The sequence below is a fragment of the Rattus norvegicus genome, chromosome 8, assembly GCF_036323735.1.
Source record: "Rattus norvegicus strain BN/NHsdMcwi chromosome 8, GRCr8, whole genome shotgun sequence".
NCBI lineage: Eukaryota > Metazoa > Chordata > Mammalia > Rodentia > Muridae > Rattus > Rattus norvegicus.
The window spans coordinates 44,830,788-44,846,880 of record NC_086026.1 but is presented as its reverse complement, the minus strand read 5'-3'; the positions used below and the strand labels follow the sequence as shown (position 1 = coordinate 44,846,880).

The 16,093-nt window shown below is 48.7% G+C and overlaps 1 protein-coding gene across 22 annotated transcripts in view; it reads left to right on the top strand.

Annotated features, from left to right (window-relative positions):
- Positions 1–16,093, top strand: part of Pknox2 (PBX/knotted 1 homeobox 2) — a 262,470-nt gene that overhangs the window by 205,053 nt on the left and 41,324 nt on the right. For 21 of the 22 annotated variants that reach the window (XM_039082146.2, XM_039082131.2, XM_039082142.2 and 18 more), the window contains one exon: positions 13,839–14,010. The exons of the other annotated variant lie outside the window; for it this stretch is intronic. In XM_039082146.2, coding sequence (XP_038938074.1) covers positions 13,839–14,010 — 172 coding nt within the window. The remainder of the gene's footprint in view (positions 1–13,838; positions 14,011–16,093) is intronic. 22 annotated transcript variants of the gene reach the window in all.

Below are 16,093 nucleotides of genomic sequence, written 5' to 3'. Positions count from 1 at the left end.
TAATTGTGTTTGTGGCCCAGGAGCAATGATGAGAGGGAATCGGAGGAGGGGAGGCCTATGGAGTAAGGAGGTTTAGGTTTGGATGATCCTCAGTTTTCTCAGCCCCCACCTCAACTCTGCTGTCTCCTTCCAGGGAAGTTCAAATTTAACTTGGACTGCCACACCCCACCTGCCACGCTGCAGGACAGCGGTCAGGTGTCAGGTGCAGTTTGAGACGGAGGGATTAGGATGCGGAGCAGAGAGGGGGCCAAGAGGGTGAGGTTAATCCAGCTTTCATTCCCCTGCCTCCCCCTCCAGTCTCCTTCATTCCCCTTTGAAGTGTGTGGGTTCCCATGGAAACCATGGTGTCCTGGGGAGCAGAAGAGTGGCATGGAGCTAGGCTGGCCAGGTGCAAGGTAGGGAGGAGGGCGAGAGGGGGGGAGGAGGGTGACTTTGCTCAGCTAAGGTACTGGTGGCTGTCTCTCCTATGGCTGCAAGAACCTCTCTGAGAGCTGTGACCCCCTGTCCGGGCTGAAGTTACCTATGATAAAGAAATGTGGGCTGGAGGTCTGAATAGGAAAAAAAAAATATAGTAAAGCCAAGCGTGCTCCGCTTGCCCATTAAAAAGCACTAGGGGTCAGCTGCAGAATCAGGTGGAGGATCTCTGACCCGTAGTTTTTGTGCCATTGCTCGGCAAATTAACTGGATTAACATCTGGATGAACATGTCTGTGCCCTCCACTTGCTGGACCGTTAACTCCATGCAGACAGGTTTGGGTTCCTGTCTATCTTGCTCATTGCTCTGTCCCCAGCACTCAACACAAGTCACCCTCCACAGCGTACAGCATAGGCAAAGAAGGTGCTGAATTGCTTGTTGAAGGGATTAAATAGGTCAGACAGTACCCTGTGAATACACTGTGGTCCTAGTATGAGATGCTGGCAATTAGTGTGTGTGTTGGGGGGGGGGGGAAGACAAGCAAAGAGCACGGTTTGTAACATTTGCCAATTTCCGGGTTGTAAATGTTTCTTCCATGACCCACTCAAAACTGCTACTGAAGAGCTGGAAAGAAATGCACAGGACTGGGTCTTGCCAGCATGAAGTACAATCCGAATGCAAGGAGCCAAGTCACAGATACACAGTCTCTGTTTACAAATGGAGGGAGGGGGATAATCCCATGTGCAGATTCAGTGGCTTTCAATGGCCTTGATCCTCCACTCCCGGTTCTGAACCCTCCGGTCTAACTCTGGAGTCTTAACTTGAAATGTTCTCTCTTTGATGACTTAATGCTTCAAAAAGTGCAGAGGGTGGAGTAAGTGCTGGATCTGTGTGCATGCACCGTAGTGCTCCACATGCATGCTAAGGCCAAGAGTTTTCAGCTTTGGGGATGCACCTAAGTCTCTGTCTGCTTGCACAAGCCCACTCTCAGCATACACCCTTGTCCGAGAGCCTTCGCTGGCTTACCAGTGAGGGAACTCCATCGTAGCAACTCCAGAGGCCCTGCTTTAAACCCTTTCACCCCCTTTCTTTTCTCCTGACTTAGAATCTTGGGTGTTTTTGCATACTGCACTTGGAAGACTTAAACCAGTCCCCCAGTTCCCTGAGCCATTCAGCAGGGATCCTCACCCGGGTGTGCCTTACCCCCTGAGATCTCATGCCAAGTCCAACTGTCACTCAGTAAACCAAGGTGAATTCCTAAAGTGCTGTGTGTATTACACTCGTTCCTGTTGCATCCAGACTGGGTTCATCTCAAATCCACAACTGTGGGAGAAGGGCGGAAGTGGGACAGGGAGCAGCAGTCAGATCACTCCCATGAGACCCTCCTAAAGGTCACCGAATCCTGAGGCTTGATCCGATAGTCCCTTCAGCTGGAGGTGCAAATTCAGTTTAGCAACCCATGCTAGGCAGGGGAAGCAGAATGATGTTCTAGAAATAGACGTGGTGATAACTAACTTTGTCGCCTTGGGTGAGTTAATCTCTCCGAGCCTCCGTTTTCTCAACTGCAGCAAAGAAAACACTAATGCCCAGGATAAAGTTACATAACGCTGGGCAATGTCCACTGCGGAGAGCAGTGCATGCTGAGTGGACCGGAGGGTCTTATGCATAGGCCCCGTTTTGTGTGGCTTTGGCTGCCTCGATCTGAAACATTCAGTGATGTGGGTCTCGGTATTAGGAGCCCAGCCTCGGCAGCCGCATGGTTCACGGGCTGGTTCCACAACTGGGCGCTCAGTGTTTCTGTGCCCCGGCTTCCTCCTCACTAAATGGGAGTGAACGTAACACTATTATCTTCATCAGGGCTGCCAGGAGGATTAGATTGCACAGGCAGAAGCTTAGTAAAGAACCCAGGTGGGGGCAGGTGCTGGGGAGAGGCTCAAGAGTGAGGTGTTTGCAGCTCAAGCATGGAGATCTGAGTTTGGATCTCTAAAAACAAACAAACAAACAAACAAACAAACAACAACAACAAAAAACACAGGGCAAGGCAAATGCTCATTTGTAACAGCAGTGATGAGGGGTGCCTGGGCAGCTGGATCCTGGGCAAGCACCCGTCTCAAAAAATAATGTGGGGAATAAAAGCAGAAGACATCTGACGTGAACCTCTGCCTGCCTTATGCATGGGCAAGTGTGCTCCCACACACATGTGTGCACACACGCACACCACGTGTGCACACCTGGCGGATGGTAAGTGTTCTCTGTAGGTGCCAGCTGCTGTTGAATGTTTCGGGAAATTGAAACACAAGCAGGGTCATCAGGTCTAGAAAGTAAAGGGCGGGGCTCTGGTGATAGTAGCAGACTCTGGTTTTCACTGTGCTACTCAACGAAGCATTTATTTAGTGTACCGTGTGTACATAGAACATCATATTAAGTCCCAAAGGCATTGCTCGATGAGGAAATGTGCAGACAGGGGAGGGGGTTGGGGGAGGGAAAGGGACATAAAGAGTAGCTAAAATATAAATTTGGCACACAGTAAGGGATCTAAAACAGTATCCAAATATCTGACTTATGGCATGTGTGGGAGAGTCATACTTTCCCAAGGGAGGCAAACCCTGAGAGAGTGGCATCAAAGTCCTCCTTGCAGGGGCTGGCCTGAGAGGTGCTAGGAAGTCAGTGTCCCTAGGATCAGGATAGACAAGTGACAGGGGTCCTGTTGTCACTGTCCTCTTCAGCAGCTTCCTGGCCAGGGCCCTGGGAACTGCCACTTTCTAACGATGCGTCACTGAGGGAGTTTGTCCACCCTGTGACCAAAGAGTGTTCTGGCTACAAGTAAGTGACCCTAGGGCTTAACTCTTTGTCTCCACTGGCACAATGCTTGGTCATTTACAGAACGTGTTGGGTAAGGTAGCCTGAGGATAGCTTGAGAGACATGAGTCATTTCAAGGAAGAAATTGAAACCAGAGCTGGGGCCAAGGCCTCTGAAGTACTAGGTACAAGGGACAGATGTTCCAGGCTGTGTCCTTGGCGAGGCCTTGTGAACTAGAAACTTTAGTGACCATTGCACGCTTCCTGGAGCAGCTGGATTTGCTGGCATGGGAAGTAACATCTTAGCTAATGGCTGTCACCAGGGGTTCCAGTCTATCCGGGGAGTGATAGCATGCTCTAGTTTCTCTAGTTCCAAAGGGAGCCCATTCTATCCCCTTCCCACTGCCATCTGAAGTCTCTTGGCCCAAGCTTAGTTTCTGCACAGGCTATTGGAAGGTCAATGGGCTACAGCTACGTTGTTCTGGAGCAGTATGTGCACCTAGAGGTGGTAAATGCTGTGCCTCCACCCCTCAGTCCTAGTCTAGGTTGAGCTGAGTCATCCACAGACTGTTCCCACCCCACCTAGACATAACTTACTGCTGAAAGATGCAGGAATGTAGAAGCCCCAAAACCTATCCTCACGAGGTTATGCCCAGCTTGGTACTCAGAGGCCTCAGTGATAAGAGGCTACAACTGAGATGCGTACTCCACTGTCCCGCCTTACAAAAGGGAAAGCAGTCAGGACTGGGTCTCACCAATCATGCAGAAGAGGTGGGTGAAGTGGGAGAAGAGCATCCTGGGGCTTTAGGACTTCTATCTCCAAAGGCTTCTTACCTGTTCAGCTCGCCCAACCTACTCCTCCATTAACTAGCAACATTCTGCACTTCCTAGACACTGGTTCACTTCGTGGTCATGTGGAGAGACTAAGGCTTCAAGCTTCTAGCTCTATCATTGGGCAAAATCACTGACCCTCTTTTAAAAGGCTTTTCTGCCATATTATAGAATAGACATCCAAAGAGAAAACAGAGGGAGAGGGAGAGGGAGAAGAGAGAGGGGGAGAAGGAGACAGAGACAGAGACGGAGAGAGAGATAGAGAAAGACAGAGAAAGAGAGAGCCTGGCATGTCATAAACCAAAATCAGTATGAGTCTCAACAATGTGGACGTAGCCTTGTTCCCACCCAGAAATGTTATTAGCAGATGTACTTCTGGACACCTATCTGATAAAACAGAGGTTTCTTGTCTTAGCAGAAGTCTTGATGATTAAGTATACTTGGGGCAGCTTGGCTTTTGACCCCAAGATACACAATATTCAAGGATTGTGACAGAAACAGAACAAAGTGATTCAAATTAGCATATGGGGACCAGTGAGATGGCTCAGCAGGTAAAGGGGCTTGCTGCCAAGCCTGAGGGCTTGAGTTTGACCCCCAGAACCCACACGGTAGAAAGAGAGAACAGAACTTTGACCTCCCCATGTGCACACACCCACCCACCTAAATAAATAAATGTAAAAAAAATCCAACATTACCACATGGAGAAGACAGGAGAGTTCAGCATTGAGAGTTTGTACGTCCGAGTTTACATTTCAAATCATTTGTTTGTTTGATAAAATCATTCACCCACCCAGCACATCAGGGTGTGTATATGAGTACACAGTAGCTGTCATCAGACACACCAGAAGGGGGCATCGGATCCCATGACAGACGGCTGTGAGCCACCATGTGGTTGCTGGGATTTGAACTCAGGACCTCTGAGTTAAGTCAAATGGTGGGTGTGCTAAGTACATAGGGGTAGATTGCAGCAAAAATAAGAGTTTCTTATAACCCAACAAGTGCCACCAAATATGTGTGGGCGAGTGACCAAGACGAAGTGGATGGAGCCTCCTTCACCTCCCTAACCGGGTCCTCTGCTGCAGTGTGACCTGTTTGTGAACTGACTGGATTTCAGGTGACCAGGATAGAAGCTCTGATTGCCTCTCCTTATAGCTGCCTGATTTCAAGAAAAGCTGATTCTTCCCTGAGCTTGTTACCTCTGCTTTTCACAATGGGGCTGGGTAGGAGTCTCGTGTGAGACTTTTTAGATCTTTGCTCTTGTAGACTAGACTTAACATCCATATTGTTGAGATTTCATATTGATTTTGTTTTTTGATGTGCCAGGCGCTCTCTCTCTCTCTCTCTCTCTCTCTCTCTCTCGTGTGTGTATTCATGTTACACAAATGTGCACATAGACAGAGGGATACAGAGAAGGCTATGACACGCCTGGGTCCGACACGCACCATCCCACCCACCTGGGGGAAGAGAGCTAGGTTGCAGCCCAGGAACCCTAACAGATGCAGTTCCAATTTAGTAACAAGAAAAAGTCCTCTCCAAGGCAACCCAGGCGAGCATACCGCCCACTGGGCAGGACTAAAAATAATCCTGCATGCTTTCAGCGTCACACCTGAAGTAAAAATACATCCAACCAGGGGCTTCTGGCCCTTCTCCCCACCCTGCTCTCTTCCCTCCATCTGGTGCTGTTGAAGTGGGGAGAAGGAGAGGCTGAACGTGCACCTTTTTTCACACCCCACCCCACGACCTTCCACCCCTCCCACCCACATAACTCCAGCAGAAGTGGGTCCTTTTACAGCAGCCGTGTCCACAAGCTGTCGGGTGGCTAAATCTGACACTAGCTTGCCCAGTAACGACAGACTCTAAGCCAGAAAGAACTGCAGGCTCTTGCCTCAGAAACCTCATCGCCGTAGTTACAGCGCTTGCCTCATGTGAGCCTTCTCATTCATCAGTGGTCAGAGCTTTATTGATCCCCTGCTAGTACTACTCTCTGTTCTACATTTATTGGGAATCTGGAAAGTTATCAGGTCACAGACAGCAGTCGTTCACTGTGTAGTAAGGGAGATAGTTCTGTGTATAACAGCTGTGATTAGCAGGAAGAAATCAATGTCATAGGGAAATAAGGAGTTCTTATTGATAGTATTTTTTATTATTATTAAAAGAAAATAAAGGAGCTTTGGCTGGGCCTGGTGGCTCATGACTTTAAGCTCAGCATTCAGGAGACTTAAGACAGGAATATTGCTGGAGTTTGGGGCCACCCTGAGCTATATCCTAAGTTCAAAGTCAGCCTGGGACTCATAACAAAACCCTTTCTCAATAGCTCAAAAGTGACATAGAGAGCAGGAGGCATCATGGCCAAGAAGCTACTGAGACTCCAATCAGAGGGACAACAGAAAACAGTGTCCCTATCACATGACTTGCTTAGAGTTTTCCATCACAAAACTAGAAAGGAGTCGCTAGACATTGAAAGCGTGATGATGTTGGGCTGGAGAGATGGTTCGGTGGGGTAGCGGGCCCTGATGCTCAGGCATGAGAACCAGAGTTCAGCTGCTCAATACCCATGTGAAAGTCGGTGTGTCGGTGCATGACTGTAATTAGGGTAGAGTGACTGGCAGGTCTCTGGGCTTCAGCTAGAGCTGAAATAGTGAGCTCTAAGCTCAGCAAAAGATGGTGTCTCAGAGACTAAAGTGCAGATGGACAGAGGAAATCAATCTGTCCACCACGTGCGGATTCAACAGAGGGGGCGAAGGAAGGAAGGAAGGAAGGAAGGAAGGAAGGAAGGAAGGAAGGAAGGAAGGAAGCTGGATTTGCATTCTGAAAATAACAAGGCATTTCTCTCTCTACCCTTCTCTCTTTCTGAGAGCCTCCATCGAGATCAGTACATGGACCTGTTTTCCAGCCAAATGAGTCAGCAGACAGGGGAAGTAAATGTATGGAAGTAGATGGTATCATTGGTGCATAAAGGAGTCCACATACTTCCAGGGGCGGGGCCATAAACGAGTATTAGTTGATAGCTTACTGGGTGCCAAAGACAGTTTCTTCAGTTAACTATGTGTAGGAGGGGTTATCTCTGATATATAAAAGTAAAAACTGAGGCTCAAGACATTCTATAACCTGTCCAAATATCATGCCACTGTCTCCCCAAAGTCTACATTTGTTCCAAACCCCCCTGCTTCCTACTGTAAACTGAGTGAAGCCAGGAGAGAAACCCAAGCATCTCCTGTGATGGCTATGAAGGAGCTTAGACAACCGATAGAGAAACTCATCAAGTGACTTCACGGAGAGATAGTGTGTGGAGCTGGGTTCTGCCAATCATTCGAAGGACTTGGAGGGGTACAGGGACAGGAAGCTCAGGTTTAAGAAGTCAATGGAACCCAGTGCAGAACCAAAGCCTGGAGCAGTGCCTTCTGGGATATTGTCTCTGTGATCCCAATGTTCTCTGGCCTGGGATACTAGCAATAAAGCATCACGATGCCAGCCCCAGGGTAGACTCTGCCAGACGGCATACCATGTGTGTGCCTTTGGCAACCATGTGTGTCAGTAAGGGTAAGCAGTGGCTTGAATGCCAGCCTCACCCTTAGTGTCCCACCCCAGCAAGCCCTCTGCTGGAGCAGGCTGACGCTGTCTGTGACTTTGGCCATGCTACATTGTTTCCACCTAGAAATCTCTATCACATATCATCCACCCCACCCTCTGCTCATCATCCTGCCCCACCTGGGAAGGGCTTTCACTACCCTTTCCCCTTTGGAAGGAACTGGGAGCTCTGGGAGGAGTGGGCACTGAGCCTGGGCTTCCTCTGCCCACAACTCAGCAAGATGTGTCTGGCCGGGAAAAGGTGCTGAGGGAGTCTGGAGGCTCCATGGATGTCCATAGGGTGGTGGGAGGAGATGGACAGCCTAGACAGGTAGCCACATACTTGGCTGGACCCATAATTGAGGTCTGTAGCCTAGCCAAAGTCACAAGGAAAGATTCGGCTGAGACATTCAGAAGGGACAGAGGCTTGACTGAATCACAGGATTTATAACACAGAGCACTGACAGTAATGCCCGAAGGCTTGGGACCATCCCTCAGCCCCTCCCAGTCTGCAGCAGCCCCTGTTTCTGACCCTGTATCTATTCTGACACTGTTGCTCTCGAAGCGGTTGGCATTCTTTCCCATCCTGTTTCTACTCTTCCACTAAGTAGGGGGAAAAAATTTTTTTTAAATTAAAAACAAAAGAAACAGCACAGCCAAGTTGTCTACGCAGGAAGGAAGGGAACTGGGAACGGACCCAACTGTCTTTTCCTGAGTCCTTTCGGTAAAGAGACATGTACTGCAGCCACAGAGGGGAGCATCAAGTCAGATGAGAGTGTGCAAAGATGCCGGGAAAGCTGTGGTCTCCGCTCCCTCCCGGTCTTTGCAAACTTGAAGGAAACAGATCAGCTCAATCTTTGCTAAGAACCTGTCTTGTCTTGAAGTAGGGGAAGGAAAAGAGTTTTGTGGAGGGACCCACGCTACCCGCCCGCTCTCTGAAGCCTCAGTGCGGTAGTGGGAGGGGCCACCCGGAACCTAGGGTTTCAGGCTTTTGGTTGCTGAGAGGAGTGGTGGGACTGTCTGCAAAGGGCTTCCGCCACTGTACTGTCCCCGTCCGATCCGTTTGCTTCCCCTGGGGGGTGCAGTCCCACCCACTTAGCCACACCCTGGGTGCTCTTGACCAGCGTATTTGGGTGATGTAGGGAACACGAAGGCAGAAGTGTCAGAAGTAATTAAACCAAACGATGACTTAAACCCCTGTAGAAATCAACACATCCGGTTTAATCACCTTCTTAAGCTAGCACAAGGCTGCAATTCTATGGAGAGGGCTTCTTTATTTCTTTGGATCGTTAACAGGAACTGCATACCTTGATCTTGATTTTAGTTCGGATGCTCCCGGGAAGAGGTGATGAAGGTGGGGGTGGGGCTGGATGGGGTCCGAAAAGGAATAATAAAATGTTATTTGAAACCATCCCTTCTTCCCCTCTCCAGACTAGCCTTGTCTCTCCCGCCCTCCTGCCTCTGTCCGGGCTCCCAGCACCCAGGCAGAGGCACAGTGCTGAATGTGCTAAATTAGGCCATTAGAGAAATTCATTTCTCTTTATTAGTCTGTGTCAAATCCTTTTTATTAGTGGCTGGAAACGACCTCTCTTCTGCAGTAAAATGTCATGCCAGTTCACTCCTTTTATTTGTTCTGCACTGATGAGGCTCAAACTCTCACTGAATTAGTGCAGCGAGATTTATTTCCTCCAAATTTTGAACGGCTTAAGAGAGATTGGGGTGGTAGGGAGGGGGAGGTGCGGTCAGGAGGGAGGTGGCCCGTGGAGATCAGAGTTGGAAAGGCACGGGGAGGGAGAAGGTGAGCTCCTGTGGAGGTCAAATGTCCTCTGCTCTTTGGAAATAAAGTCTAATGACCATCTCTCATATCTTGTTCGACTCCTGGCCCTGGGGACTAAGTTCCCACATTTCTGCTTCAATCTGCTTCTGAAGGGTTTTGATCCACAGACAAATGAACCTGGGTAGCAGGAAGAAGGGCTCCTTGAAGCTCATGTTTTTCAGCTGGGCATGTAGTTCACTAGCGAAGTACTTGTCTGCTTATGCGTGGGAACCTGAGTTTGGTCACCAACATTAAAAAACAAGTATTCTAGCCAGACAAAATGACATGCTAAAACTAAACTCATATACAGTTTGAGGCCACTTGATTTAAAGCTTCCATGAATAGCATGTGCGTGTGTGTGTATGTGTGTTTTCTTTCCCCTAGTCTATCCCCACAGCCATTTCCATGCCAGGGTGCTTAGGTGTCAGCTTCCATGGACCCTTCTGGATCTAAGCCTGAAGCAGAAGCTGCTGGAAAGTGCTCCTCAGTGGGACCCTATGGCTTCTTTTCCACTTAGACAGGGATAAGGAAGGGAGGCTAAGAAAATAGAGGTCAAAACTTAGGCAGGTGAACGGACTGTGGCTCTTCTGCAACTGTTCTGGGGACAGCCTTAGAAGCCCAAGGCTGTGGGACCCAGCAGGATCACTGGCTCCTTGACCTCTCTTGGAGGTTCAATGTAGTCCTTAGCTGTCCCCATGCAAATAGGGGAACTGGCTCACTGCGTGATCTGAAGGAAAGCACCTGGGACCCACACATAGCCCCACTGGCCTGGCATGGCTCCCAAGGATGGGCTCCTGTGTCAGTGGGACCAGGCAGTCATAGGAGCCTGAGAAGGGAGGAGATAAGAGAAGGGAGGCTTGGGGTGTTGACAACGCTGCTCAGCTGCCCAGTGCATAGCCCATGAGGGGAGCAAGAGGCTGGGACAATCCCATGGAATCTACCCTGGGCCTTAGCCAACACAAAAAGCATAGAAAATATCCCAAAATGTGAGGTGGCTCAGTGAGTTAAGGTATCTACTGCTATGCCTGGCAACCCGAGTTCAATCCCCAGGGCGCCACGCCTAGGTGGAGGGAGTCAGCTCCTGCAAATTATCCTCTGACCTCCAAACATGTAGTGTGGCATCTGCACATTTCCAATAAACAAACAAATAAATATAGTGCACACCCCCCAATAAATAGGTACGTAGATGAAGGCATAAATAGTGCACACCCCCATAAATAAATAAGTAAATAAATAAATAAAGCACACCGCAGTAAATAAATAAATGTAATGAAAAGATGGAAAGAAAATACTCCCAAATGAAACGAAAGGGCCCCAGGCGTGTCCCCCCACCTTCATTCTAAGGAGACCTGACATCTGCAAGTGGAAGGTTTGTAATATGGATCCTTACAGTGGCTCTGCAGAAGAGGGCATGTGACTCCCCAATGTGTTTGACATGGCCACCTTATGCCCCACCGCCACCCTTGCAAATCTGGCTCTGTGGCTTTGTCTTGGGCCCACTAAGTACGTCATAGCCTGACTCCTGCTGCTCTGTTAGCCATATCTTTTCCACTCTTCTGCTGCCCGCCTCTCACACTATCACAGGTGGCTGTACCAGAGTTTCCCTGCTCCTGCTGGTAACACCTCTCCTCAGTTTTTTTTTTTTTTTGCACGACTGCCCCCTCATCATTCCAAGCTTAACTTAAATGCTACCTCCTCAGAGAGCCCCTCCCTGACCAGTCTAAGAAAAGCTGCTTGCTCCTCCCTGCAGAGGCAAGAGTAGGAGCCGAGGAAACCTCTTCCCCTCTCTATGCTTGTAGCTGGAGCATTGAATCCCAACAGGCCTCACCTACCCATCCCACATGTCACTCACTCTGTGTACACAGAAAACTCGGCACACACACGACATTACGGTGAGGCATACACTAGACTCGTGGCATACAAAACCCAGCCCCCAGTCGCATGCACACAGTCCTACATGCACATGTATGGCATGAATAGAGCATCACGTCCACACACAGTGAAACAAACATGCTGGCATAGGACAAACACTCGCTCTATGGAGAGGCTGCGCTCAACTCCAGTCTCCCCCCACCATACCCCCCAACTCTCTATTTGGTTAGCATCTGCCCCCGCCCCTGTAGCCGGGGAAGAAGGAATGTGCAGTGACCGTGTGGCTGCTGTGGGCTGGGGCATAGGCTGCACCCCCACCACCTGGCACGATGCTCCGGATTATTAGTTCCTGGTAATTTAGTGCCCTTGTACAGAGTCGATTTGTGCCTTTCATTCCTAATTGATCTAGTGGCTGTTTAAATGGCAGCAGGCATCTGTTGAGAGTAGGAAGGTTCATAAGGCGCAATAATTCATAACGCCGTCTGGAATTTGCCTTTCATGGCCCTCAGCTAAACCACTGCAGGGCTCTGCTTAAATTACAGCCACTGAGGCTTTCTTTGGTATTCCACTCAGGGCCAGGAGAATCTTGCATTAAACTGGGATCAGGTTAGATTAGACCATAATATGCTGCAGTATTGGAGGCTGCAAATGAAGACTTATACTGGAGTTTAACCCCTTCACCCGATGTTCTCTTTGTCTTCCAGCTGGGTAGATAAATTCACCCATTGTTTTCCCCCTGTCAGCTCCTTCCTGGGTACAACGGAGATTTCTGGCAATTTTGGGATGCACAAGAACAAACCTTAAACATTGGCCCTCTCTCTTGCATACAGTACGTAGCCCTGGGGCCTAGGAGTTTATGCATCAGCTCTCTAAACAAGGATCAGCCTATCCTGCACTTGAGTGGAAAGACCTAGGCAGGATGAGACTAAGCCTTCCGTGTGTCTTTCTACCCGCAATGTTTAAGATTCAGGGTGGGACAGACATCAGGGCTCCCCCCAGCCTACTGATGGATGCTGAATTTTCTGTGCTGTCCAGAGGCTTAGCTCTGCTCTCTGTGCATCCACCTGGGGAGGGAGCAATGTCTCCTCTCCTTCTCAGGACTCAACTATGTTCTTCAACAAGGTGGTCATTAGCCACATGTGACTATTTACATTTGAATTAATTAAAATTCAATAAAATTAAAGATTCAACATCTTAGTTGCACCGCCTATATTTCAAGCGTTCACTGGCCTCAAGTGGCTAGTGGTTCCTGTGTTGGTCCAGCACTTGTTCCTCTTCCTCTCCCACGAAGCGACGCTACAGAGAAAATAAACCAGCAGATGCTGTGGTGTCAGGAGTTAGAGACAGGCCAGGAGATGCAGGTGCTCTCTTGGAAGAACAGGGGAGGCAACTGGGGTCCCTTCTGTTCCAGCGTCAACAACCTAGGCACACACGGTGGTATGTGCTTCAAAAGTAAGTGGGATGTGTGTTCATGGATGCAAACACACAACATTCATGTTTGACAAATGTCTGTGAAGAATCACATACTTCTGCTCCTCTGAATATTCAGGAGTGGATAGATAGGTCTGATTCCTGATTAAAGTCTAGGTCGCTAGGCAGATAATAAAGAAGAAACCCAAGAGAGTTGGGAGAGAGGTATGAGGCAGTGGAAGCCAGGGAAGCTTCCAGCAGGTAATGATCTCTACACTAAGACTCGTATATTTATTTAGTTAAACATGTCTGCTCATATAGACACACACATAATTTATTCATTGATTCAGTCACCAGCTATTTTTTAAAGTGCCCACTGTAAGTATAGATGGCAATATTCTTGGGTAGGACAATCACTTACAGGGAGACTATCCTGGAGGAACACATGTCATGATGCAAATAGCAGTTCAATTATAGCTGTGCTAGGATTTGGTGACGGAAGTGCAGGGGGGAGTTACAAATGCAACTGATTTCTGATGAAAATTGAGTCTGCCACAGACATGGGCCTATGTGGGTGAGTTTGGGGGCTCGTGTATTTCACCCTGTGTATACATCTGTTGCCCTCAGCTGGCTTCAGATTTTGTGCTCCTTTGCGTGCGTGCGTGCGTGCGTGCGTGCGTGCGTGCGTGCATGCGTGTGTGTTTCTATAATGGACACATCCAAGACAAGGTACTGACCTAGATGGCGCTGTGGATCTTAGCTTTCATGTCACCTAGCGTGAACATTCACATTCAGAATTCTCCAGATAGTTCCCCCATTTCCTTCCTGGACTCATGCTGAGTTTGAAATGAACGCGGACCTCTTTGAAGAGTTATATAACCTCTCCATTGCAGCTTATGTGACCACAGGGAAAAGGTAGGCACCCTTTGAGGCCCCAGGAGTGGGTCCTTCATTCCAGAGATCAGAATGCTGCCACTTTGGCAGACCCTGGGGACGGGGACATTCTCAAGGAGTTGGACCCTGGGAAAAAAACAGTGATGGGACTGCTGAACAGGGAGCCTGGTGGCTTCTCGGCCGCACCGGCAGCCTGGTCTCTGTGCGCATGTGTGAGTTCTTGATGTCCCCGCAGGCACCCTCTTTTCCCGCTCCTGACGCTGCTGTTTGAGAAATGTGAACAGGCCACCCAGGGCTCAGAGTGCATCACCTCCGCCAGCTTTGATGTGGACATCGAGAACTTTGTCCACCAGCAGGAGCAGGAACACAAACCCTTCTTCAGCGATGACCCAGAACTGGACAATCTGGTAAAGACCCTCTCCCCTCCATCCCGGCTCGAGTCTTCCCACCCTGTGATCCCATCCCAAATATTCTAAAAGCGTTCCTTTCGTTAATTGGTTCAACAAGGCGTTTTGAGTGTCCACTATGGAGCAGCCACCGTGTGAACTGGTTCATGGTTGAGGACCAGTTCCCAGTATTTTTAACTGAGATTCTAACTGTGGACTTTGCTATCAGTGTTTTCTCCATCTCTACCTCTGGTGGCACCGGCATCTGCACATCCACTTTACAGTTCAAACAAGTGGAAAAAGGAAGGAATAGCAGCCAGGATGCCAAAGGTTTGCACAGAAAACGGGTGGCTATGTGCTACGGTGGTTGGCAGAAGAGGCAGATGTGTGAGGGTAAGAGGCATGTTCAAGCATGTCGATATGGAGAAAGACCTGGTCCTGCTAGGAGATTTAATGAAGGTTCTGCCCTCTTATCGGATACTCTAGGTCATACCTCCAAATAGTTTGCTACTCAGATAAGCCCTACGTCCTATACAACGCAGATCCCTGGACTGCACTATGGAACTGTGGTTTTGTAGATTCAAAGAGAGGCTGTGAATATATATTTCCAAGGCAGTTGCCATCTTTACCTTTGGCAGCTGCCATGTTAGACGGGATTCTGAAGTCCTTCTCGAGTCTTCGAAGAGGGGTGGTTGGCAAGGCCACTGTGCTGCCCGTCATGCTGGGTAGTCTCCTGGAATTATTACCTGATTTGCTTTTTCTGTGTATGAACGGCCTAGATGATCACAGCAAATTTGGAAACTCTGCAAATCTGCTCCTCAATGTAGACTCATTGATTGACGGTAGGGCTGGCCTCTTCTGCCCAGAATTTAGCTCCCCCAAAAAGAATAGAGTTAGGGAATTATAAGTAACTACAAAAGAAAGGACAACTACATGTTCTTTCTCACACACACACATGCACACACATATGAGTACACACATGTACACACATTCAGTACATCTACAGAACAGATAAATGACTTTGGTATTATTTTGGACTGACAATTGCTCACATTGCTGCTGCTCTTGCTGTCCAATGCAGCACTCTGTGAAGTCTAAGATGCTCCCAGTAGAATCCATGCTGGCCCAGAGGTTTGTGGTATTGTGATGATTTAAAAGTGCAATGATTATTCAGACATGGAAGAAGTACTTAGGCCTGCTAAGGACATTAGTGGAAGCACGGAAAGCTCCCAGGTCTACTTCTGCTCATCCCTGGTTCTTCCCCTTCCCTAGCAGGCAGAGAACCCTGGCCGCAGTCTCTAAGATTCCACTGTGCTGGTCTTCCAGCTGGTGGAGGGCCAGGCTAACTTAGTCCTGCCCTGCTCTTCAGCTAGTTGGAATTAGAAGAGTCCTCGATTTGGAAAGGAAAGCCTCAAATTAGCCTCAGGCAGCTGTGGGGCAAGGAGACAGCTCTTTCTAAAAGTTGGGACATACTTGGGAGACGGTAACTGTGCATGTGCACACATGTGATGTGTGCATCATCATTTATCCTCTGTATGACCTTGATGACCGAACCCCTTGGTGCTCAGTTTCCTCATCTATACAGCTAACTATACCTATCTCATGTGACGGTGATAAATTAATGGAAGGGCTCATAGACTTGGCCCTTAAAAATGCTTCGCATCTGAAAAATTCATCTCAATGTGGTACACACTGTTCTAGATCCCCAGCCTTACCTCCTGGCTGTCAAAGACACAATATGGTCAGGAGCTTGAAACGTTTAGGGCAGGGCAGGGGAATCCAACAGTCCCCTTTGCCAAAAGGAGGAGATGCGGAGACTAAGCACAGGAGCCATCATTAGGACAAGAATCATGTCGCCAGCACAGCCGAGATGCACATAATTAGAAATTAGAAAAAGGTCAGATCCCGTTATTACCAGCTCAATCAGCTGCCGAGTGCCACAGCCAGTTAATTTGGCATCTGTATTTTTTACAACCCCGCACACGTAGCCCAACGGACTGTAACTCTTTCTCCGGACAGATATACTGCGCAGCCAAGCAGGGACATAAAATGAGGGACCCCAAGCAAATGAGCTGAGATAATTGAGAGATTTATTTTTTATATA